Below are 21,334 nucleotides of genomic sequence, written 5' to 3'. Positions count from 1 at the left end.
TGGGAGGTACTGCCTTTTTCAGACTCGCATTTGTGCCCACCTGCAGTGCCGGCCGGTGCCAATGGACCAAACAAGGAATGCCAAGGTGGCCAGAAGGGGCCGCAGGAGCGGACGGCGGGGGGCAGCCCCGCGCCAGAGGCCACCTCCCTGGCCCTGAACCCGCCCCCGTGCTGCTCACGCCTCCTCCCTGTCTCCGTTTCCTCCCCAGTTGGGCCTCCAGCCTTGCTGCCTCTCTACTTCCAGTGGTATATTTTCTATTTTGTTTTCCAGCGGAAGAAGTGGGTGGTGAGTATCCATGGCCCCAGAGCCTCACGTTTTTGGTCTTCAGTGCCCTGAGAGGGGGAGACGGGGTTCCCCAGAGGAGACCCCACCGCGATCTGTCCTGGGCCTAATTTAGAGCAAAGTAATAGGACCAAGTACAGGCCTTCCTTGGCTCTAGATGGGGTGACCCAGGCTCTGCAGACACCCTGACCCCCAGTGCCCGAGGTCCTCGAGCTCAGCGGAAAGCCGGGGCCAGGCTGGGGGTGAGGGGTGGGGGGGCAGATGAGTAAGAAACGGCAGCACCTGCTCTCAGGAGATTTCTGACAAAACGGATGTCATTGACACCAGAGAAGAGGTAGAAGCGGAAGGTTCTGAGAGTCCAGAAGGGCCTCTGCCTGCCTCTGGCTGGATGAGAGGCGTCGGAAGAGGCTTCGCAAAGTCCCTTCTAGCTGGCCTAGGGGGACAGGCAGGGGGTGGGGTGGGGCGACGATGGACCCTGCGGGGAGAAGCCGGGAAGGGAGGGGCAAACTTGGCCAGTGGACGTGTTGGGGACATCAGTGGGCACTGGTCAGTCCCAGAAGATTCATTTGGCAGCATGATGAAGGGATAAAGAACTTCGGTGGGTCAGGAGGAGCTGGAGGTGGAGGGGCCTTGGCGCTGTGTGGGAAACGGGAGGGGGGCTGGAGGCTGCCCGCCAGGACCGGGAGGAGGGATGGGTGGCACTAGATGGCGCAGGGCCAGGCAGCTGCGAGCGGCGGACAGGCGCTCCAGTCCGGGCACCCGGCAGAACGGCTGGACCATGCAAACAGGTGAAGCGAAAGGGGGAGGAGGAAGTGCTTTGTGCCAGTCGTAATGCCCTCTGCCTCTCAACGCAGGACTTGGCCTGGATGATCAGCTTCTATGTCCGCTTATCCCTCACTTACATGCCATTGTTGGGACTGAAAGGCCTCCTGGTCCTTTTCTTCATGGTCAGGTAGTATGATGGCGAGGGGGGGGTGGCGTGGCAAGGAAAAGGAGGAGTCACGGGTCTGGTGTGGGGACCGTGCTGGGGCTTTTAAGAGGCCGGGGGTGTTTCAGGTGCTGGCCTGGGAAGATGGCCAGGCTAGAGCGGTAGCCTGGGGGGAGAGGAAGGGCCCTGACTTGTACTGTGCTCGTCTGAGCGCCATTTCCACCAGGTTCCTGGAGAGCAACTGGTTTGTGTGGGTCACACAGATGAACCACATCCCCATGCACATCGATCACGACCGGAACATGGACTGGGTCTCCACCCAGGTAAGGGACGGTCGCTTGGAAGACCTAGGGATAACGCAACTAATCCAAAGGGTGGGTGGGCACAGAGGCACGTGAGGGGCCGGGGGCAGCGACACCAAAAGTCCCCCGACAGCACTGCCTCATGAGCTTGAGGCTCCTATCTTGCCACCACATGGAGGACAGAGTGGCCAGGGCCAGTCCCACAGCCCCTCCTCTCGGCCTGCTCTGCTGGCCCTCAGTGCGGCACGCAGAGCCACGCTCCCCCCTGCCCTCTCCCAGCTCCAGGCGACATGCAACGTCCACAAGTCTGCCTTCAATGACTGGTTCAGCGGACATCTCAACTTCCAGATTGAGCACCAGTACGTAGGGGTCCCTGAGAAGCAGGGCCCTTGGGAGGGTCTGCGGGGGGCAAGCAGGGAGGTGGGAAGTGAGGAGTTAGAGCCACTGACTGTCCCGTTCTCCCTGAAGCCTTTTCCCCATGATGCCGCGACACAATTACCATAAGGTGGCCCCCCTGGTGCGGTCCCTGTGTGCCAAGCATGGCATAGAGTACCAGTCCAAGCCCCTGTTCTCAGCCTTCGCTGACATCGTCTAGTGAGTACCTGAGCCTGGGAAGGTGGCTGTAGGGTGGGAGCAACAGGGGGGTGTCCCCTGTCCTCTGGAATGGAGGCCACCAAGACAAAGGCAGGGTGCCTCGCTGGTCTTGCTGGCCAAGTCAGGCCTTGGCCGTCCATGCCATGGCCCTAGCCTTGTCACAGCAGCAAAGGGGAAGAAAGGGGCCACATGCATGGAGATCGGCCCTCCATACCTCTGTAAGCGGCTCACTACACCCCTTCTGTACGGTGGTTTGGCTTTTGGGCTTAGCCCTGCCCTCTCTCTCTCTCACTGCTTGTTCCCAACTTGCCCCCACAGCTCACTGAAGGAGTCTGGGCAGCTCTGGCTAGATGCCTATCTTCACCAGTAACAACCACCACCCCTCCCCCCATCTGGAAATGCTGCCCATCTTCACTGATCACACCAGCCCACCCGGAAGGGGTGTTCCTGCACCAGAGCGGAGGGGAGCTTAAGGGACAATGCCACTATACTTCTAATATTCCGAGGGGGTGTGGGTTTGAGGAGACGGAGACGCTGACTCAAACCCCTCCCCTTTATCTTCCAGGAACAGATCTAAGACCCAAAGGGATAGGGGACCGAGCGTGCCCTCTGGAAGGAGGGGTGAGGCTGATGGGGCAGAGATGTGATTGTTTTTTTTCTTTTCTCTAGTTTGGCAGATACAGATGGTTGGTGAGCAAAGAGGGAGGCAGAGGGTGTTGGAAGACTAGGGAGCACGTGCTGAGCCCAGAGATCAGGAAGAAAATTAGCATTAAAATTCCAGTCAAGGGGGCGCCTGGGGAGCACAGTCGGTTAAGCATCAGACTCTTGATTTTGGGTCAGGTCATGATCTCACGGTTCATGAGATGGAGCCCCACACTGGGCTTTGCGCTAACAGCACAGAGCCTGCTTGGGATTCTCTCTCTCTCTTTCTCTCAAAAGAAACAAATAAACATTAAGAAACAAACAGATTTGCAGCCAGGAAAGGGCTGAGCCCATCTCACCAGTCCACTTCTCCGTGCCTTCTCCACTCTCACGTACATGCACACCTCAGAGGTTCGCAGGCTGGTGGCAGCAGCTAGAGCAGTGGAACCTTCTGGAGCAGGATTTAGGAAGGAAGTATTGGTGCTTAGATTTGAGGCCTGGCGTAGCTAACTCTAGGGCTAGGGTGGACCTAGGTCTGCCTCAGGCAGCTGGAGAAGCACTTTTCCCACTTCCAGAAGCGGGCAGGGCAAAGGCCAGGACTGTGGTAACGAAACATATGACTGTAGGGGATCGTGGCACTGCCGGTTTTGAGCCCCTGTGCCATCCAGGTCCTACGTCTTCCCAGAACGGCAGGAAGAGTCTCTGGGCTTCTTCACCTTGGGTTCACCTCATGTAACTGCCACCCAAGGAACAGGACCCTCCTGGGATGGGGCGTCCTTTTTTTTTTTTTAAATAGAGACAGTGTGAACAGGGGAGGGTCAGAGAGAGAGGGAGACACAGAATCTGAAACAGGCTCCAGGCGCTGAGCTAGCTGTCAGCACAGAGCCCGATGCGGGGCTCGAACCCACAAACTGTGAGATCATGACCTGAGCTGAAGTCGGACGCTGAACCGACTGAGCCACCCAGGTGCCCCGGAGCGTCCACTTCTTGATCCACAAGCTAGTGACCACGGGGGCAACTGAGTCCTCTCCCCCCTAGAAACAAATGGAGGGCCCCAGTGGTTTCCCTTTGCCTCCCTACCTGCATTAAACTGTATTGCCTGTATTAAACTTGGAATTATTCGGTAATTAATTCCAAGTTTAATATGGGAGTTAGCACAAGTTGACCTCGTTGGGAGACTTGGAATCGAGGAACACAGATTGCAGTCATAGAGAACAGAAGGGCTGTAAGACGTTCTCTACAAGCTAACTTATGTTACACTATCCCTTCTGAGTAGGAACAGTGAGTTAAATAGGATCACTGCCCAGTTCTAAACCAGAGATAGGAAGATAAAAAAACGCACAGAAGTTTGCGAACTACCAACCCTCGGCTGTTGAAGCAACCTTCCCAGCTGGAGACCAGGTGGGAATTTAGGATAATCTCTTAAAAAGCCCACCAGTCTGATTCTGAAAGACCATTTTTTAATCTCCTGGTTCTTAACCGGTTAACCCATCTGTAGACTGAACAGAGGAATGTGCTCAGGAGTCTTGCCTTAGCTGCCGGGGTTTGTCAATCCGCACTCACACCTCTTCCCTCCTCCCACCCGCGACCTTCCAGTGCCGATGAGGGGATTGGATGCCCGTCCAACGGCATCTACTCTAAGCACATTGAGCAGTGTGGATAGAGAGAAGTAGAAGGAAAAAAAGCCCCAGGAAAGTCCACGTTTGGTTTTAGGAGAGAATAAAGATCATCTTAAGGCAAGTTGGGATGGGGTTTGAGGTGCCATCAATGGCTGTTGGGATCACTCAGAGGTTTGTCAAAACAAAGCTCAAAGAGACAACAACATGGGGAAGACGGGTTTCAAGAGCCCCCTCGGATCTTTTCCATTTGGCCAGAACCTGGTTTAAAATTGCGTGGGTATAAAAATGAGAAGTAAAATGGAAACGTNGCTACCTCGGGTTTCAGTGCGGGGTCACCAGCCCGTCAAGCCGCCTGGCTGCCAACCAGCGCAAATCCGGTGACACGTTACTGAGCCAAGGCCGGGCCCTCAAAGCCCTGCAACCACCGTGGCCTTCCGTCCTTAACCCAGAGCAGTGTGGTGTCACACGGCCACAGAGGGACACCCCAGTGACCAAAGGCTCAGACCATTCCCAACAGTAACAGGAGTGATTTCAAGTCCAAGCAGCGACCCGAGAAAACAGGCTTAAAGGCCACAAGTCACCTCCAGTCATGGACTGTGGAGAAACTAACATTTGAACTCCGTGTTTTAGAGTTCCGCCCTCTGTGTGCACCTTGTTTCTCTGATTAGGCTCCACATCTGTGTCCTTTGTGCCAATTTTGTTACCACCGTCTCAAAGTAAAACTGAAAAATAAAGTTAATTTTGGCCAACTGAAGGCTGTGTTCACTTGCAATCCACCAGGCGCTCATGCATCTGTGAGTGGGAGTCCCCAGGCCTGAGCTCTTAACGTTCCTGCCTACCTGTACGGCTCTTTCTGACCAGGGGTCCCCAGGCCCCCCTTCGCACAAGGCCTTTGGGCAGAGAAACACCAGGATCCTCCGAAAAAACAGGGCACGGGTGGGCTACAGCAAGGAAGCCCTTCTCATGCCCCCTGTGTTCAAGTGCTTGGCTGCCGGACACACCAGGCAGGCATTCTGCCCTTTGGAACTTTCTAGACTCAGGATGGGTCTTCCCTAGAAGGTCTCCTTTCTGCCCAAATCTTTCCCTGCAGGCACAATGCCTTTCTAACCTCAATCCTATCGTGACAGCTCTCTCTGAGCAAGAATATTAGAACACGCGAGTAAAAGTATGTAGAACTGGTTTCCCCTGCAGCGTGCGGTGCTTAAACGTCTAGAAAAGACCAGAGAAGCCAAACTGGGAACACAAGGGGAAAAACCGCCCTGCATGTTCTGACTGCCACAGGGTACCAGCCCTTAACTACTAAATTGAGGTGGTCGCTCCCTAGGCGCCTTTCCGCCTCTGGAGCCCCGTCCCCAGAACCACGGGCTTAGAATCAAATTACTCGGCCTTCTTATTACTTATGTGGTGTGGTCCGATCTGAGAAAATCCATTACAACTGCTGGAGATGGCAGTGACTAAAATGAAGATCCCTGTCCTCAGAACTTTCTGTCTATACCAGTGGTTTTCGGGGTCCCCCCCCCCGTTATGAGAGCACTGCTGGGGAGAGTATATCCCGCTCCTGCTTCAACCAGAGCTCATATCCTGAGACCCCCCATGTAAGACTTCACTTGAGAAACATGCTGCTCCGTGAGAAATCTTGAAAACAGCAGTCCCTGCTTAACCTGTTGGAACACAAGCGGCTTAGATTTCTGATCGCTGAAGTGTCCCTGTTAACTTTAACCAGCAGTGACAGGAATGCTAAGAAAGTGGAGACTCAAAACAGGACAGTGCCTTGCCGAATTTTATCAGGATGATACAACTCGTGAAACATCCCATCTCTACTGGAAACAGCAACCTGAACTTGATGTCACAAGAGGGACAAGAAAGTGACTTCTGAAGTGCAGTTTTTAACGATTTATAAACTGGTAGATGCTCGGATGCTGTGAGGTGGTTGTGAGGCTTTCTCCGAGAAGCTCTTTTATCTCACATGGCAGGTGGAGAACTAGGAACGCGTTCGGTTTATTAAAACTTCTTTTCCAGCAAGTTAAACTAGGCGTCCACCTACAAATGGCTTCCCTACTGCCAAGGCCACTTTGGTCATTCTGTGGAGTGTGGCGCCATCTAGTGGCCACTCTCACACCTCTTGGAACCCAGTACATCGTCTGCATGTTTTCCCGGCAGTGCGAAGAACCTTACCTACTGCCTGAAGCCTGGGGGCACTCAAGATGTTGTTGGGTTTTTTTTAATGTTTATTTATATGAGGGAGAGACAGTGTGTGAACGGGGGAGGGGCAGAGGAAGAGGGAGACACAGAATCCGAAGCAGGCTCCAGGCTCTATGCTGTCGGCAGAGAGGACGCAGGGCTCGAACCTACAAGATGCAAGATCGTGACCTGAGCCGAAGTTGAACGCTCAGCCGACAAGCCACCCAGGTGCCCTTCGAGATGTTTTTGAATGTTCTTAAACAACGTGACATTCTGGGGGCACCTGGGTGGCTCAGTTGGTTGAGTGTCCGACTTCAGCTCAGGTCATGGTCTCACAGTTCGTGGTTTGAGCCCTGCGTCGGGCTCTGTGCTGACAGCTGGCTCAGAGCTTGGAGACTGTTTCAGATTCTGTAACTCCCTCTCTCTCTGACCCTCCCCTGCTCATGCTGTCTCTCTCTCGGAAGAAAAAAAAGAACGTGACATTCTGGCCACTTTTATAATTTTATTGACTCTTTTGTTCACACATTTAAAACAAAAACAGCACATGAAAATAAGCATCTCATCCCCAAGTCTCAACTCGGGTGACTGCCTCAGAGAAGCCATTAGCATTTGGCCATCTTATGCCTCTAAAGGACCACTGTGAAGACTCAAGTTACATAGCAGGTTTCAGTTTCCGCCCACCCCAGGACACGCAGCCAGTGCCCGGACCCTTGTGGCCAACTCTGGGGACCCCAGCTCCCCACCCGTCCTACCTCTCAGGAAATCTCCCCATCTTAGAAAACTGGGGCTTCCGGATGCGTGTCCTACAGGGCCGGTCAAGGCTGGGCCAGAGAGAAACACAGTCTGGTGCCACCACCCCCTTCCCATCAGCCACCAGTGGGGCCAGTCAGGAAATCACTTTTCTACAGACTTCTGTCTCTACCGCTTATCCCCCCGCTCCCTCTTCGAAACCTGTTACTATCCCTTTCATTTAACAAGAGGCTCAGTGTCCATTAAGTTGCCTGAGAGGTGTTAGGAGCCTGACACACTTTCCTGAGCTAAAAGAGAAGAAAACAAAGTACCTCTGTGGCCTTCCAGCCGCAAGATCAAGTAGAGAAGGGAAAGCGCTATCGGGAAGGGGAAGCAGCGAGCCCCCCCCCCTGCCCCCACCCCCACAGAGCTTTCCCCGGGGTGGGCGCTCAAGGACACAGAGAGGCCGACACTCTGGGGCCCGGGAGGTGTGAGGGGAAACGACTTTATTTTCCCCGTTTGAACTTCCCGGCTGCCCCGGGCTTCGCCTTCTTCTTGGCGGATCCCTTGGGCTCCGGCCCCTTGCGCTTGGCTGACGAGAGCGAGCCAGTCACCTTGAAGAAGTCGTCCAGGCGGCCCTGCGTGTTGCCCTGGCGGCTCTTGCTCAGCCGCCGGATCCCGCTGCGGATTCGCTCCTCAGAGAACTGCTTCTCGCCACACATGAACTTGACAAGCTCTTCCTCCTTCGGCTCGCTCCACTTCAGCTCCACGGCCGCTGGGTCAAGCACCTCGGGCTCCAGGAAGAGCTGCTGGGCCTCCTTGTGGAGCCAGTTTTCCGGCACGGCGTACTTGCTGGGGTCAAGGCGCCGCACGATCTCCTCGATGCTCTTGTGCTTCTGGATGAGGTCCACGGCCCGCTTGGGCCCGATGCCCCGGATGCTCTCGCAGTAGTCACTGCCCAGCAAGATGCACAGGTCCACGAACTGCTCGTGGGTGAGGCCCAGCTCCTGCAGGATCCGGCTCAGGTGGAACTCCTGGATGGGCAGCTTCTTGGCCTCGCTGGCCGTCAGGTGCCGCATGAGCACGGGGCTGCCGAAGGTCAGGCAGTCCATGTCCTCTGTGGCGGCGGCGTAGACTTTGCCAGCCTTCGCGAGGGCGGCGCAGCTGGCCTCAGCCTCACTGGGCGCATCCAGGTACGGGACGCCCATGAGGCTGAGCAGCTGCTTGCACTCGTCGTTGTGCTGCTTGGTGACCTTCACTAGGCGCTTGGTCAACTTCTCCACCTCGTCCCCGGCGCCGGCAGCCTGAGCCTGCCGCAGCTGCTTCTCGGCCTCGGCCCGCCGCTCGCTGCGCTTGGCCAGCTCCCCCGACTTGAGCTGCGGCGGCTTGCCGTCAAAGACGTACACAGGCTTGATGCCGTTCTCCATCATGCGGATGGTGCGGTAGAACATGCCCATCAGGTGGCTGGTGGTGTCCCCCTCCTCGTTCTGCAGCACGTCCCCGCCCTGGCGGACGGCGATCAGGAACTGATAAATGCTCATGGAGGCATCGATGGCCACCTTGCGGCCGAAATAGCTCTTGATGTCATTTTCCCGGATGGCACCGGGGGCCACGTCAGCAATCAGCTTGGCCAGGCCCTGAATCCCCATAGCAAGAGAGAGGAGAGACGGCTGGGAAAAAAAAAGAAAAAAGAAAGGGGTAAAGTGAGAAAAGGAGGAATTCCAGGGAGGCGAAGGAGCAGGGGTTAGACCCGGTGCCAGCTCACCAACTCCCATGCCTCTGAATGAGCAAACTGAGCACAACAAAAAAGGACACCACTTAGGGCCCAGAGAAGATGAAAAGATGGCAGAGGACAAAGTCAGCATTCTGAGGGACGTTACAGGCGAGCAAGGGAGGCCACTCCATTAATACTAAGGCTTCCTGAGTATCAGGAGGAAAACTGGGTGTTGGGAAGATTAAGACACTGCCGATGTCGGGGACTTAAGGTTTCGTGGATAAGGCAGCAAAGGGCTAGCAGGCAGTAGGGGCTACAACTGACGTCAAGGCCCCTCCAAGTCCAGAGGAGAGTGCCCGGCCCAGGCCGAGACGTCCATGAGCCATAAAGACAGGACCTGAAGGACAGGTGAAGACTGGCCAACCGAAGATGACGAGTGAGATGGGGACAAAGGCAAGCATGGTACACGGCTGAACGTGTATGGTGGTAAAATAAACACGAGTGTCCATCCTCCTCTGTACCTTTATGCCAGTCACTGACCATCCCCAGCTTGTCCCTCTGGCTCCCCTCCTCTTAGCAGCTGTGATGGTTAGTTTCATGTGTCAACAGTGGCTAGGCTGCAGCACCCAATTATTTACTCAAACATTAATCCAGGTGCTGCTGTGAAGGCATTTTGTAACATCTATATTCAGGTGACTTTATTTTTTTGATGTTTATTTTTGAGACAGAAAGAGACAGAGCATGAGTTGGGGAGGGAGTGGCAGAGGGAGAGGGAAACACAGAATCCGACGCAGGATCCAGGCTCCGAGCTGTCAGCACAGAGCCCGACGCGGGGCTTGAAGCCACAAACCACGAAATCATGACCTGAGCCGAAGTCAGCTGCTTAACTGACTGAGCCACCCAAATGGCCCAATATTCGGGTGACTTTAAACAGAGATTACCCGGGGCACCTGGGAGGCTCAGTCGGTTAAGTGTCCGCCTTTGGCTCAGGTCATGATCTCCTAGTTCACGACTTCAAACCCTGCGTTGGGCTCTGTGCTGACAGCTCAGAGCCTGGAGCCTGCATTGGATTCTGTGTCTCCCTTTTTCTCTGCCCCTCCCCCACTTACATTCTGTCTCTCAAAAATAAATAAATGTTAAAAAATAAAGAAGAAAAAAAGGAAAAACAAACAGTGATTACCCTGCAGGATATGGGTAGGCCTCATTCATTCGATCAACTGAAAGGCTTTGGGAGCAAAAATGAAGATTTCCCAAAGAAATTCTGCCTGAAGGCTGCGGCTTCAGCCCCTGCAAGAGTTTCTAGCCTCCGGGCCAGCCCTCTAATTTTCAAACTGGCCAACCTCTCCAACGACCTGAGCCAATTCCTTACAGTAAATCTCTTTATATATGTCTGGACCCTGGATCCTACTGTTTCTCTGGTGGACCCTGACTGATAGAGCAGCCCTGAAACAACATATCTGAAGGGAGGTATGTGGCTTTCTCACATGCTGCTCCGAGGGTCCCTTCGGTCTCCCCTCAGCCCTGCTACTGGTTTCTATTTCCACCATGATGCTGCACAGAGGTTTAAGTCTTTCCCTTTGTATTTTCTCTCCACCACTGAGTCTGGAACGAGAACTCCATGGCTCCCACCTGACCCCAGGTCCTGATCTAGGAGCCTGGCAAGCTGCAGTCGCTCTGTCCAGTAACACACTTCTGTGGTTCTAGGCCCCTTGACAAATAGTTCCTAGGGCAGTGTTTCCTGAACTTGGGTCAGGTCGCCCCCCACCCCCCACCCCCGCTGCTCACAATTTTTTGCCACTTCTAAAACCTCTACTCAGGGAAACGCCTGGGTGGCTCAGTTGGTTAAGTGTCCAACTCTTGGATCCTGGCTCACGTCATGATCTTACAGTTTTGTGACTTCGAGCCCCACACTGGGCTCTGTGCTGACAGTATGAAAAGCCTGCCTGGGATTCTCTCTCTCCTCTGTCTCTGCCCCTCCCCAACTCGTGCAGTGTCCCTCTCTCTCTCAAAATAAATAACCGCTAAAAAAATTTAAAAAATAAAAAAAGCCCAACCCTGTACTTGTATTCACTTAATATTTTCTTTAAATGGACACCACCAGTTTTAAGAACCGAGGTGAAAAAGTGAGCTCACCTTAAGCAATAATGTCCGTGTCATAGTAGTTATAGTTTAATGTTAAATGTATAACTATTCAAAAGGATTTCGGGGTGCCATTTAAAGCCACTGCCTGCTCACAGGTGGTACATGTCCGACACTCCCAAGAAATATACTAGGCCTTTTAGTTGTTCCCACGTTTCAAAGGGTTCTTTCTAAACCATAAAAGACGCTGTCACATACCCCCTTCTGCTCAAGTCCAAACACCTCCACCTGGCGTCAAGATCTTCCAGGCTCTGCTTCCCGCCCTGCCCTCGCAGTCTGGGGGCCCACACAAAGCTTGGGATAAGGCTTGCCCTTTCTCACTGCCGCTCAGCGGCGCCCTCCAGCTCCAGGCATAACTGGGCGCTCGGAATCCTTCCTCCCACACAAGCCATTCAATCCTCGGGGTCCGGCCTCAGGCCGGCAGCTCTGCCAGAATGCGCACGGAGGGGACAGTGCCTGCTGGCTTAGCCTCCCACGGCCCCCGACCCAGGGAGGCGGGAAAGGGGTGGCAGCCGGTGAAGTTTACAAAACGTTTCTCAGCCAGGATCTCGGTCAAAATACACAACGGGCTCAGAAAGAGGAGGCTATTTCCCGCCTTCCACGAACGAAGTAAGTGGCTCGTTGCTTCGGCGACCGGCCCAAGTCGCACAGCGGGAAGGCGGCAGGCCCGCGCTCCGGCCTGTGCCCCGCGCGCGGCGGACGGTGCCCCCAGCACCCAGCGCCGGATGGACTCCGCCGCCCTCGGAGGTGCTCCCCGTGGGGTCTTACCTGGCCTTTACGGCCCAAGGCCTCCTCGACAGCTAGCGCTTAGTCCGGTGTCGCCCAGGACCGTGCCCGGCCCCGTAAGCTGCTCAGCACCGCTGCGGATGCACTCCCGCTCCGCCGCCTTCCAAAGCCCGCGCTCCCATCACGTGACCCGCCGCCGCGCACAGCCTCCCGGGAAGCGTAGTGCAGGCCCGGACGCCCTCGGCCAGCTTCCCTTCTGAAAACAGTCCCCCCCCGCGGGGGGCAACGAACCCTCCCAGCGGTTCTGCCCTACCCTTCTCCACTGCTTGCCCCAACTCCACGTCAGGGCCCCACAGGCCCCGGCTCCCGCTACCTCGGAAACCACAGGACTACAAATCCCACGATGCCATGCGCGCGGGCGCACTTCCTCTTCCGCCTGAATAAGGCGCCTGCTCCTGCCTACGTGTTATTCCTGTGGCGGAGCGGTGGATTGCCCTGTACCTGGCTGGCAAAATGGTGAGAGGGTTCAGGGGTGTTCCGAACAGGGCTGTAATGATGACCCCCGCGGGGCCTGTCCTACCCCCGTTTCTCTCGCGAAGGTCTCAGACGCCCGAGATCCAGACAGCGCGGGGCTCCTATATCCGGCTTGGGCTGAGGGGCGGGAAGGGAAGGAAGCCCCTTGTCACGGACTCTTAAGTTAGGCTGAGGTTTTGATACCGCGATTTTTAAGGGTGACCCTCTTGCGGTGCATTTTTAACACCTCGAGCTTTTATCTGTTACCTGTGATCAAGCCGTTATTTCTGTTTGGAAGGTTCTCCCTCCTGCGGATCTCGTACTCATCCTACACGGTCCACGACAGATGTTCCCTTCTTGGTGAAGCACTTCCCTCTCTCAGGCACTTGGCCGCTCTCTTTCCTGGGAGCTCCCACAACCCACGTACAGACATCTTGCCACATGTCACGGACTTCTTTGTTATCTGCCACGCCTCCTAGTGACCACCATCTGACGTGCAGTTAGCTCTGGGGTGATGTCTATTCATCTTTGTATTCCCAGCGCCAAACACAGGGCCTGCGATNATTTGGGGGGGGGGGGGCGGCATAAATGTTTACTGAATTGAATTCCAGTGTCTCTTAGAACAATGGGGTCGATTTATTGCTCTAGAGTTGTTATGTTCGGGATTTTAGGAGCGTTGGCTGGTGAGTGACAATGGGAATTAACATTTGTACAGAACTTTACGTTTACAGCCCCTCCTTCCCTAGCATTAGCTCATAATCTTCCCTGTAACCACGGGAAGGAAACAAACACCTGTGGAGCCAACCGCTTTGTGCCAGGAAGTGAGCTAGATGCTTTGACATTCGTCACCCTTCTAAAACCCTCCATCAGCCCTGCGAGGGGTGTTATGACTCCTTTACAGAGACTCATTCGGGAGAGCCAGTTTATTAACCGATGTCTTTAGCCAGTGGATGCCGAGACTCCTTTATAGTGTAGTGGGAAGAATACAGAGGTAGAAGTTGAGATCTGAGTACTGGTCCGGGCTCTGACTTCCAGGACATGGTCCATAAAGCTCCTAAAATTATAGGCAGACTTTTTGTTGCATGTTTTTTTTTTTTTTTTTTCAAATCAGAGTCCATACCTTTTATCACCTTTTTTTTTTTCATAGTCCTCACTGGCCTCAGAAAATGTTAGGGACCACCGATCTATAGCTAACCAATCACCTTCTGTGTCAGCTTCTGACTCTCAGCTGCCCTTCTTGTCTCATCTTAAAAAGACCCAGTGTCACATCAGTTTAAGACATAATCGTTGTCATTTCCAAATGGAGTCACTTGATGTTGGTTCTGAAGGATTTCCGTGTTTCCCAGGCCAAAACTGACCTTGAACAGTCATTGCAGGATGCGCCCCATCGATGGATGACCTCACACTCCCCCCCTCACGGGGAAGTCCTGGGATTCTCCAATAGCTCTGACCGCCTCCCCCCCCCCCCCCCCCCCCTAGGAGCTCGAGGCCATGAGCAGATACACCAGCCCAGTGAACCCGGCTGTCTTCCCCCATCTGACTGTGGTGCTGTTGGCCATTGGCATGTTCTTTACCGCCTGGTTCTTCGTGTATCCTTTTAACTGAGCATCCAGTGGGCCAGACTTAGTGGTGTGGGAAGCCAAGGGAGAACCCATGCTGGGCACACGCACCCTGCCAGTTTGGTTCTGATGCAGGGAGAGGGGGAAGGAAAGCTGTCGCTGTTCAGGGTCAGGCTGTGGCCTTATTTCCTAAGTTCAGGTGAGCTCAGTTTGAGGACCGCAAACAGAAGGCCTGGCTGGACGGGAGGTTGGGGATAGGGGATCTGAAGTTGTAAAAGTGGCAGAGGAGGGGTGTGCTTAGATGGCAGGAGATCTGAGGGCCAGGGCCAGTTGCTCAGTTCACTGGCTGCGTGACCCAGGGCAAGTGACCCAGCCCCTCTGGGCCCGACTTTCTTCATGAGTGGTTGAGGGCTGGTATGAAGCAACAAAGTCCAGGTTGCCTCCAGGGCCCCTCTTCCTGGCTGCACTGAGCCAGGCAAGCCTCCTAGGAAGCCCTTACCCCATCCCTTTTCGCCAGAGCTGCCCTGGCCAGGCCCCCTGTCCTTCGCAGTCCCATCCCTTTACTTCTCCTTGATCACCCCGCCAGCTATGAAGTTACCTCCACCAAGTACACCCGCGATATCTACAAAGAGCTCCTCATCTCCTTGGTGGCCTCACTCTTCATGGGCTTTGGAGTCCTCTTCCTGCTGCTCTGGGTCGGCATCTACGTATGAACTCCCAAGGGTAAGAGCTGGGACGGGGCGGGCCCTGGAGAAGCCTCCCACGTCCACACTGGGGGGTCCTCCAGCCTGTGTGACCCTTTGGTTAATGGAGACAGACTCGGCAGAGTGGATAGGGACACCAGACAGACACCAGACACCCGTGCCTCCTTCCCTGTCCCTGGCAGGGATCTGTGACCTCCGTTGTCACTCTGAGTCCTGCACACTGCCCATGGCCTTGATCTGGCTTTGGGCTGTACTCCGTGGGGCTGCAGGCGCGGGCTTCCCACGTAATACCATTCATGTTCGTACACACCCCATGCCACTGAAGGGGGTCAGAGCCTGGGGCTCGCACTTTGCTGCAGGGAGTGCCACTGCCATAAGTTTGAATGTCTTCTCTCATTAAAGGAAATCTTGACTAAGTGATTACACAAACCCAGAAACCCTCGCTGCAGATAATCCACCAACCAGGTCCCTGAGAATCCGCCTTGGTGGCTCAGTTCCAGAGTAGCATGCCCGTCAGCCCTTGCCCCAGGGGCACAGGGGTTCAGTGAGGAAAGGAGGCGGGAAGGAGGGTCGTCGGTTGATACCCCTCTCCTCTTTTCAGGTTCCAGCCAGGCTGCTTCGCTGAATTCCTGCTTTTGTAATTTTTTTACCGTCACCGGAAGTGTCCCACCTGCTTACAATAAAGGCAGATGTGTGACTGTCCTCTGTCTGGTGCCCATTTTGCCGCGGTGGGTCGGCGCTGGCACTGCGTGACTTCCCCGGTCCCACCCCTTTCCATTTATCCTCTGCCTTTTCAGATGGTCCCTGCTGCTGGGCAGCCCTGCTTTCTACCTGGGAGGGGTGAGGCTGGTGTAGGGAAGGGGTCTGTCCTTGGAATGGAAGACTCTGTGGATAGGGAAGGACCAGTTCTAGCCTCTTCGGTTGTTTTTACCAGACTTCTCTGGGAACCCCCACCAGTCCAGTCTGCCCTGGACCAGTCCCACCCTCTGAAAGTACTCTCCTTTCTGTGGGTTGGGGACCTTCACAAGGCTCAGTTTGTCCCCATAGGGGGGCTTTCCCTAGGGGGTCCGCTTTACCCAGGAAGGGCAGCCGTGGGTCTGTTGGGTGTGGCCGGGGAAGGGGGCTGCCAGAGGCCTGCTCCCAAGCCTGGCGCGAGGCTGAAGATAATGGGGTGCAAAGCGTGCCCATGGCTCAGGAACCCCGGAGATCCCAGTTGGTCTTCGCCCCCACAGGCGACTCCCATCTCTTACCAGAACAGTCTCAAGAAGAGATGGGGAGGCAAGGTCAGATACAAAGCCATATTTATACATTTATTTATATACGTATATTTACCTTGGAAGAAAAGAACGGGGACAGGAAGCAAGCAGGCCCATGGCTGCTTCCCTCTACCCACTCCAGAGTCAGAGCTGGTACACGATAAATAGGAGTCAGCACTCAGGGACAGGAACCGGGAGTTAACTGGGAGGGAGGGGCGCTCTATGCACATGCAGGCTTTTATGGGCGCGGGTATAGTGTGGGCAGAGGGACTCATGCATCGAGAGGCCCTATGTACAGCTTGAAGCTCAGGGGAGATTAGCCCAGGGGCTAGGGAAATAAATGCCGAAGGGGAGAGGGGAAGGGGGGAGATGCCTGCTGGACCCCACGTGGGGAATGGAGCCGAGATACCCACTTACCAGTGCCAGCCGGGCAGCTGTCAGCCTCCAGCAGGTGCCCCACTCCCCTTCCCCGAAGCCCATCTACCTTATTGGGCTTAAGGCAACTTTGGTCCGAGGTTGACCCCCGCCTCGAGCAGCTCGGAGCCCCAGCGCGGCCCCAATCCTTGCACTGAGGACCCCTCCTCAGGCATGGAAACAGCCAGCTGCTAACCAGATTGGGGCTATGCTGTGTCCAGAAGGGCTCCAGGGGGCAGTGGAGGGTCATGTTCCAGTTCAGGACTGAGGGGCCACAGTCCAAGGCCAGGCACCCTCGCTGAGGAAGCCCCAGGATTCTATTACAAAGGGTGGGGCTCAGCAGTTGTAAGGCATTTCAGGAGGGGCTCCCCCAGTCTGGGGGAGGGAGAACAGAGTCGTCCTAAGGAAGGCCTGGCCCCTGCATGGTGTGGGGAACTCCTATGTCAGAATGAAGGAGTGGAGCCACAGTGGGGAGGGAGCTGGGGGGGGGGGTGGCCCTGCCAGCGCCCAGTTCCCCTGAGGATAAGTGCTTTGAGACCCATGCCAGAACCGGGCCCGCAGTTCCCAGTCTCCAAGGTCCAGCTCCCCACAGGAAGGGCTCCCGTTCAAAGTCGAGAATGAGAGTTCGGAGAGGGGTAAGGCCTGGTTCCCCAAGGGGTGGCAGAATGCCACAGGGCAGGGACCCCAATGCTGGGTCCCCTTCCCGACCCCATGTGGACGTGGCCTAGTGATTTCCACATCCTTCCATGAGCCCAGATGTGGCCTCAATGCTCCAGGCACCCCTAAGAAAGGTTAACTTAGCCTTGACACTGGAGACCAGACTTCTTCCTAACACAAGCCCACCGCTCCGCCTCTGGGAGGAGCAAGCGAGTGGAGACGGGGCCTGCTGCCCAGCCCGGGTCCCTCCAGCTCAGCTGTCCGAACCCACCATGGGAGCCCTTGATCTGGGAAGACAAGGTGACCAGGAGACAAGGGCGAAGGGAGAGGCCAGAGCCTTGGTGGTTGGGAGTGGGCTGGGTGTCTCACGCCTCCCTGGGATGGACCAGAGCCAGGGTCCTGTCTGCAAGTGTCACTCCCGCCCCCCCCCCGCCCGGGCTCTGCACATCTCCAGGCTTCCCATCTCCCTCCTCCACTCCTGCTCTGGCTTAAGTGCATTTTAACAATTATTTCATTAATAACGGCAAAACCTCTTTGCACCCACGCACCAGCCAAGGCCAAGGCCAGCCTGCTGCCTTGCAGGGACTCCTGTCCCTCTGCCCGGAGAGAATGATGAGGCCCCGGTAGGGCTGCGAAGCTCTGGAAGCTTCCAGGAACCCAGGCCATGGAGCCCCAACACCGTCTGGGGGGACCTTCCCTTCTAGGATCCTCCAGGGTCCAGGGCTTACATAGCCCACCACCCCCCTCCCTCACTGGTTCAGCCAGGCACGGAGTGGACATAAGGCACATGGTCAGTCTCTCGAACCCATCCAGGGCTGCCTTCAGCTGCCCTGGGAGCTCTCAGGAGCCAGTGCCCCCAGGGAGAAGAGACCTCCGGGGCCACTTAAAGCTTAAAAGTCCCAAGTCCGGCGTAACAGTCAAACCCCAAGAAGTCCACCACCTCGCCACCCCGCAGGGAGCAGCTGTGAGGGGGATGGCTGTGTCCCCTCCACTGACCCGTGGATCCAGCCGAGTCTTTTAGGGCTCCATCCAAGTCCCCGGCTGATACCAAAGGCAGCAGGGGCCCTCTCCAAAAGGAGGGGGGGATGCGCCCAATCTCAAAAGGGGAGGGTGGGAGGTAGGCTCTGGACAGTCACAGGCTTACCCGTGCGTCCAGGGCACCTGAGGCCAGCCCTCCAGCCACCATAACTGCACAGATAGGGATGGGTCCTGTCCTGGCCCCAGGACGTCTCTCTGGCTCCCCCCCACGCAGCGTGTGAGGGGCAACCAGCAGGAACAGCAACTCCAGTGTGAGGACTTCCAGTTTCACCAGTCGTGGGGAGGGCCAAGCCCGGTTCAGTCTCTCCTACGGGGTGCCAGTGAACGGCAGAGAGCTGGTGGGCGGCAGGCTCCAGTGTAACACCACCGCGTCCAGTGTGGAAGGGGCGCCCGGGGACCCGGGCCCTGGTGAGGTGCTGCCTTGTGGGGGGGCAGCTCAGTCACACAGGCGGTAGAAGTGGAAGTAGTAGTCTGTGGCCGGCCGGACCGGGGCCTCTGTGCTGCAGTTGGCCTGACCCTGCGGGAGGAGAGGACCGGAGTGGGGGGCGGGGGGAGGGCGGGGGACAGGTCAAGTGGCTCTGGGGGTGCAGGGTAGGAAGCACTCCCCCGCGCCGACATCGCCTGACCCTGCGCCCCAAGCCCTGCCATGCGCTCCGTGGACCCCCGCATCCCTTCCCCAAGCCCCACGCTGAACAGGCGCCTGGACCTCTGGGTGGGGGGGAGGTGGGGTGCCTGTGCTCACCAGCAGTGCCACGCGGAAGTGGTAGGTGAATTCTCGGAAAGACAGGATGGTTACTGGCCACTGGTGAGACGTGCCCTGGAGAGAGGGAAGAGAGGAGGGTAGAAACAGCCCCACTGCAGCCCTGGGCTCCAGGGCAAGTCTTGTGAAGGGTAAAATCAGAGCTGAGAAGAGAGAAGGGAGGGAGCATGTTCCGCTTCGGGGAGCGATGGCAGCCGCCCTTTACGCAGACTCTGTGCCAGGTACCCAGAAGCCCACAGCCGCCGGCCCTGGGTCCCTGCCTCCCCTCACCCGTCACACTCCAGGCACAAAGTATGTCATTAGCCCCGTCCTCCTGACAGCCCAGTAAGGTGATGCTGCTTATGGATGAAGCAGCTGAGGTATGGCCTAAAATCCAGGGTGGCGGGTGGCAGAGCTGGGACTGCCACGCAGGTCTGGCCTGCTCTCCCTTGCAGGGGAGCGGGAGGCCTGGCTTCAGACCGTTTGCCTGTCCTGAGGCTTTGGCTTGGCCCCCAGGTCCCTGGATCATGGCCTGAGCCAGAGAAGCTGGCAGGGCTCTCCTCCTCTACTTCCGGGCGTCTCTCCTCTGCCTGCGCCTCTTTTGGGGCTCTCACCCACTCCTCCACTCAAGTTATTTTCTGCACCTCTTTTCTCCCCAGCTAGAGGGTGCTGGGGCCTGGGGCCACCCCACCTGCCTCGGCACTGCTGAGCCCAGCACAGGGCCTGGAACGGAGGGGCCCCCAACACATACTTGTTGAATAAACGCAAACTGGTGAGAAGAAATCCCCTTGACCTGTGCTGACAGTCACAGCTTGGGGTCACACGGGGGCCATGTGGCCAGGGAGGAGCCGAACAGGGAAAGGGTCTCAACTATTTGGTTCTCCGAGCAGGAGGCGGGCCTCCACGGTGTAGCCTGAGGGAGCTTCCAAAATGGCGCCCGGGACCCTGCCGCTGCGCAGCCTGAGCTTGAGGACCCGGCTCCTTCCCGCATCCCGACTCCTGGCCCTTGCCACATGGCCGGCACTGCCAGAAGGCCAGGCACTCCCTGGCCTCCAAACCTCTGCAGGGCTGTCCTACCCCTGGGGGACACCGTCCTCTCTTCTTTCTCCAGCTGACCCCCAGATCATCCTTCAGGTCTCATCTCAAACATGACTTGTCAGGTGGCCGTTCGACCCTGAGCACGGACCAGGCTGGCTCTCCCTGCCAAGGACTCCCAGAATACCCTCCCCACCCCCGCCGTGGCGTTCAATCCCAGATTAGTCCTGGTGGGACTTGCTGTCTCCCCAGGGGCTCTGGCAGAGCAGGGCCGGGGATGGGACAGAGCAAGGACATGGCCGCGAGGCGCCCAGCAGTGAGCAGGGAGGGCATGCGTGCCCCGTCGCAGGGCCCGGAGCCCCAGGCCCTAAAGTGTCCTTTGTGGAGAGGCCTTCACTCTGACCCCCGGCTCCTCTTCACCTGTTGGGGGCGCAGTGGTGCCAGGGGAGAGGGAGCTCTGGGGGCCCGGCCGGCCCACGGCTGCCCAGCCACCCCTACCTGGGTGTCCTGGTAGGTGTGCAGGCTCTGTGGAAAGCCCCCCTCCTCACACGGCTCCTCCTTTGACATCAGGCTGCACAGCACCACAGACACTGGAGACGAAGAGCTGGGGGAAGGCCCAGTTAGCAGGGAGGTGGGGCTCATGGTGGGTCCCCTCCCAGCCAGCCCTCCCCTCCACCCCCTGCCCCGCTGACACAAGCCACGAATCCTTACACAGCCCGAAAACGATGCCCACAAGTCAAGGCCCCAGACGGCCGCAAACCGCCCCACACGGTCCTCACACCCCTGTGCACTACGGTGCCATTTACACATGAGAAGCTGAAGCCCAGAGACGGCCAGGGTCACACGGCCAGTCAAGCACAGAGTGAGCAATAGAGTTAGCCTCCCTCCTCAGAGGACGGCCGCGTCCCTCCTGTCCCCCATGCCAGCACTCACTTCATCTGCAGGGTCAGGCTGAGGTGCAGTGGGGTGCCGCTGCTGATGGGGATGTGGTAAGTGAAGTTTCCAGGCCTGAGAGGGCAACGTGACTCCTTAAGTCCAGGGCTACCCTGCTGAAGCCCCCTGCCTGCCCCCGCCCCCACCCCATCTGTTCTGGAGCTCACGGAAGGGGACTGCGCCACCTTGGGGGGGACACCTGTGCTGGACACCTGTGCTGCCTAGGCTCACCTCACCTGAGGGAGTCTGTCCTTGAGGGGAAGGGAGGGGAGGGAGGGAGCCAGGCGCACCTGCAGGCGTCCTCGGGAGCGCAGTACCGGGAAGTGATGGGCATTGAATTCTCCAGCACCTGGATGGCGGTCAGGGAGGGCACTGGGTCTGCGAGGGGGAGAGAGGCTGTTGGGGTAGGGAGGAGGGTGCCCAGGGTGAGAGAAACAGCCAAGCCTTTCCTTGCCAAACTTGCCGTTCAGCCACACACACCTTAGTATAAATAAGTTTCAGGTCATTCTTTCCAGACCCCCACAATGGCCAGGGTCACACCACCCTCCTCCCTGGCAGCACTATGAATAGCCACTTCTGGGCAGCCTGAGGTCAGGGCTTCCCCCCCCCCCCCCCCCCCCGCCCAACCCG

At 56.9% G+C, this 21,334-nt stretch overlaps 4 protein-coding genes across 5 annotated transcripts in view; 2 read left to right on the top strand and 2 right to left on the bottom strand.

The window, feature by feature from the left end:
• The window catches only part of FADS1 (fatty acid desaturase 1), a 14,158-nt gene extending 9,487 nt beyond the window's left edge, over positions 1-4,671 (top strand). Inside the window, exons 8-14 of the mRNA XM_077748830.1 lie at positions 47-85; positions 209-285; positions 1,137-1,234; positions 1,437-1,533; positions 1,792-1,871; positions 1,981-2,106; positions 2,425-4,671. Coding sequence (XP_077604956.1) covers positions 47-85; positions 209-285; positions 1,137-1,234; positions 1,437-1,533; positions 1,792-1,871; positions 1,981-2,106; positions 2,425-2,476 — 569 coding nt within the window. The 3' untranslated portion in view covers positions 2,477-4,671. The remainder of the gene's footprint in view (positions 1-46; positions 86-208; positions 286-1,136; positions 1,235-1,436; positions 1,534-1,791; positions 1,872-1,980; positions 2,107-2,424) is intronic.
• Positions 4,672-7,030: 2,359 nt separating this feature from the next.
• On the bottom strand, positions 7,031-12,863 carry FEN1 (flap structure-specific endonuclease 1). 2 transcript variants are annotated; one of them, XM_077748798.1, is made up of 2 exons: positions 12,637-12,863; positions 7,031-8,947 (listed from the first exon to the last, which is right to left on the bottom strand). In XM_077748798.1, exon 2 carries the CDS (start codon positions 8,924-8,926, stop codon positions 7,784-7,786), a length of 1,143 nt encoding a protein of 380 aa, XP_077604924.1. In that variant the 5' UTR covers positions 8,927-8,947; positions 12,637-12,863; the 3' UTR covers positions 7,031-7,783. The 2 variants fall into 2 exon arrangements, with proteins under 2 accessions (XP_077604924.1, XP_077604923.1); XM_077748797.1 differs by lacking the exon at positions 12,637-12,863 and adding an exon at positions 11,899-12,049.
• Positions 12,268-15,334, top strand: TMEM258 (transmembrane protein 258). The gene is made up of 4 exons (XM_077748799.1): positions 12,268-12,372; positions 13,849-13,958; positions 14,515-14,651; positions 15,234-15,334. Exons 1-3 carry the CDS (start codon positions 12,370-12,372, stop codon positions 14,639-14,641), a joined length of 240 nt encoding a protein of 79 aa, XP_077604925.1. The 5' UTR covers positions 12,268-12,369; the 3' UTR covers positions 14,642-14,651; positions 15,234-15,334.
• A 587-nt stretch (positions 15,335-15,921) lies between these two features.
• The window catches only part of MYRF (myelin regulatory factor), a 33,103-nt gene continuing 27,690 nt past the window's right edge, over positions 15,922-21,334 (bottom strand). The window contains exons 23-27 of the mRNA XM_077748752.1: positions 20,995-21,100; positions 20,705-20,779; positions 20,270-20,375; positions 18,740-18,814; positions 15,922-18,514 (exon numbers count right to left, since the gene is read on the bottom strand). Coding sequence (XP_077604878.1) covers positions 18,434-18,514; positions 18,740-18,814; positions 20,270-20,375; positions 20,705-20,779; positions 20,995-21,100 — 443 coding nt within the window. The 3' untranslated portion in view covers positions 15,922-18,433. The remainder of the gene's footprint in view (positions 18,515-18,739; positions 18,815-20,269; positions 20,376-20,704; positions 20,780-20,994; positions 21,101-21,334) is intronic.

This window comes from Crocuta crocuta, unplaced genomic scaffold, assembly GCF_008692635.1.
Source record: "Crocuta crocuta isolate KB4526 unplaced genomic scaffold, BGI_CrCroc_1.0 scaffold323, whole genome shotgun sequence".
In the NCBI taxonomy this organism is placed as follows: Eukaryota; Metazoa; Chordata; class Mammalia; order Carnivora; family Hyaenidae; genus Crocuta; species Crocuta crocuta.
Note: the sequence above shows the minus strand (reverse complement) of the source record. Positions and strands in the feature narration are given on the sequence as shown.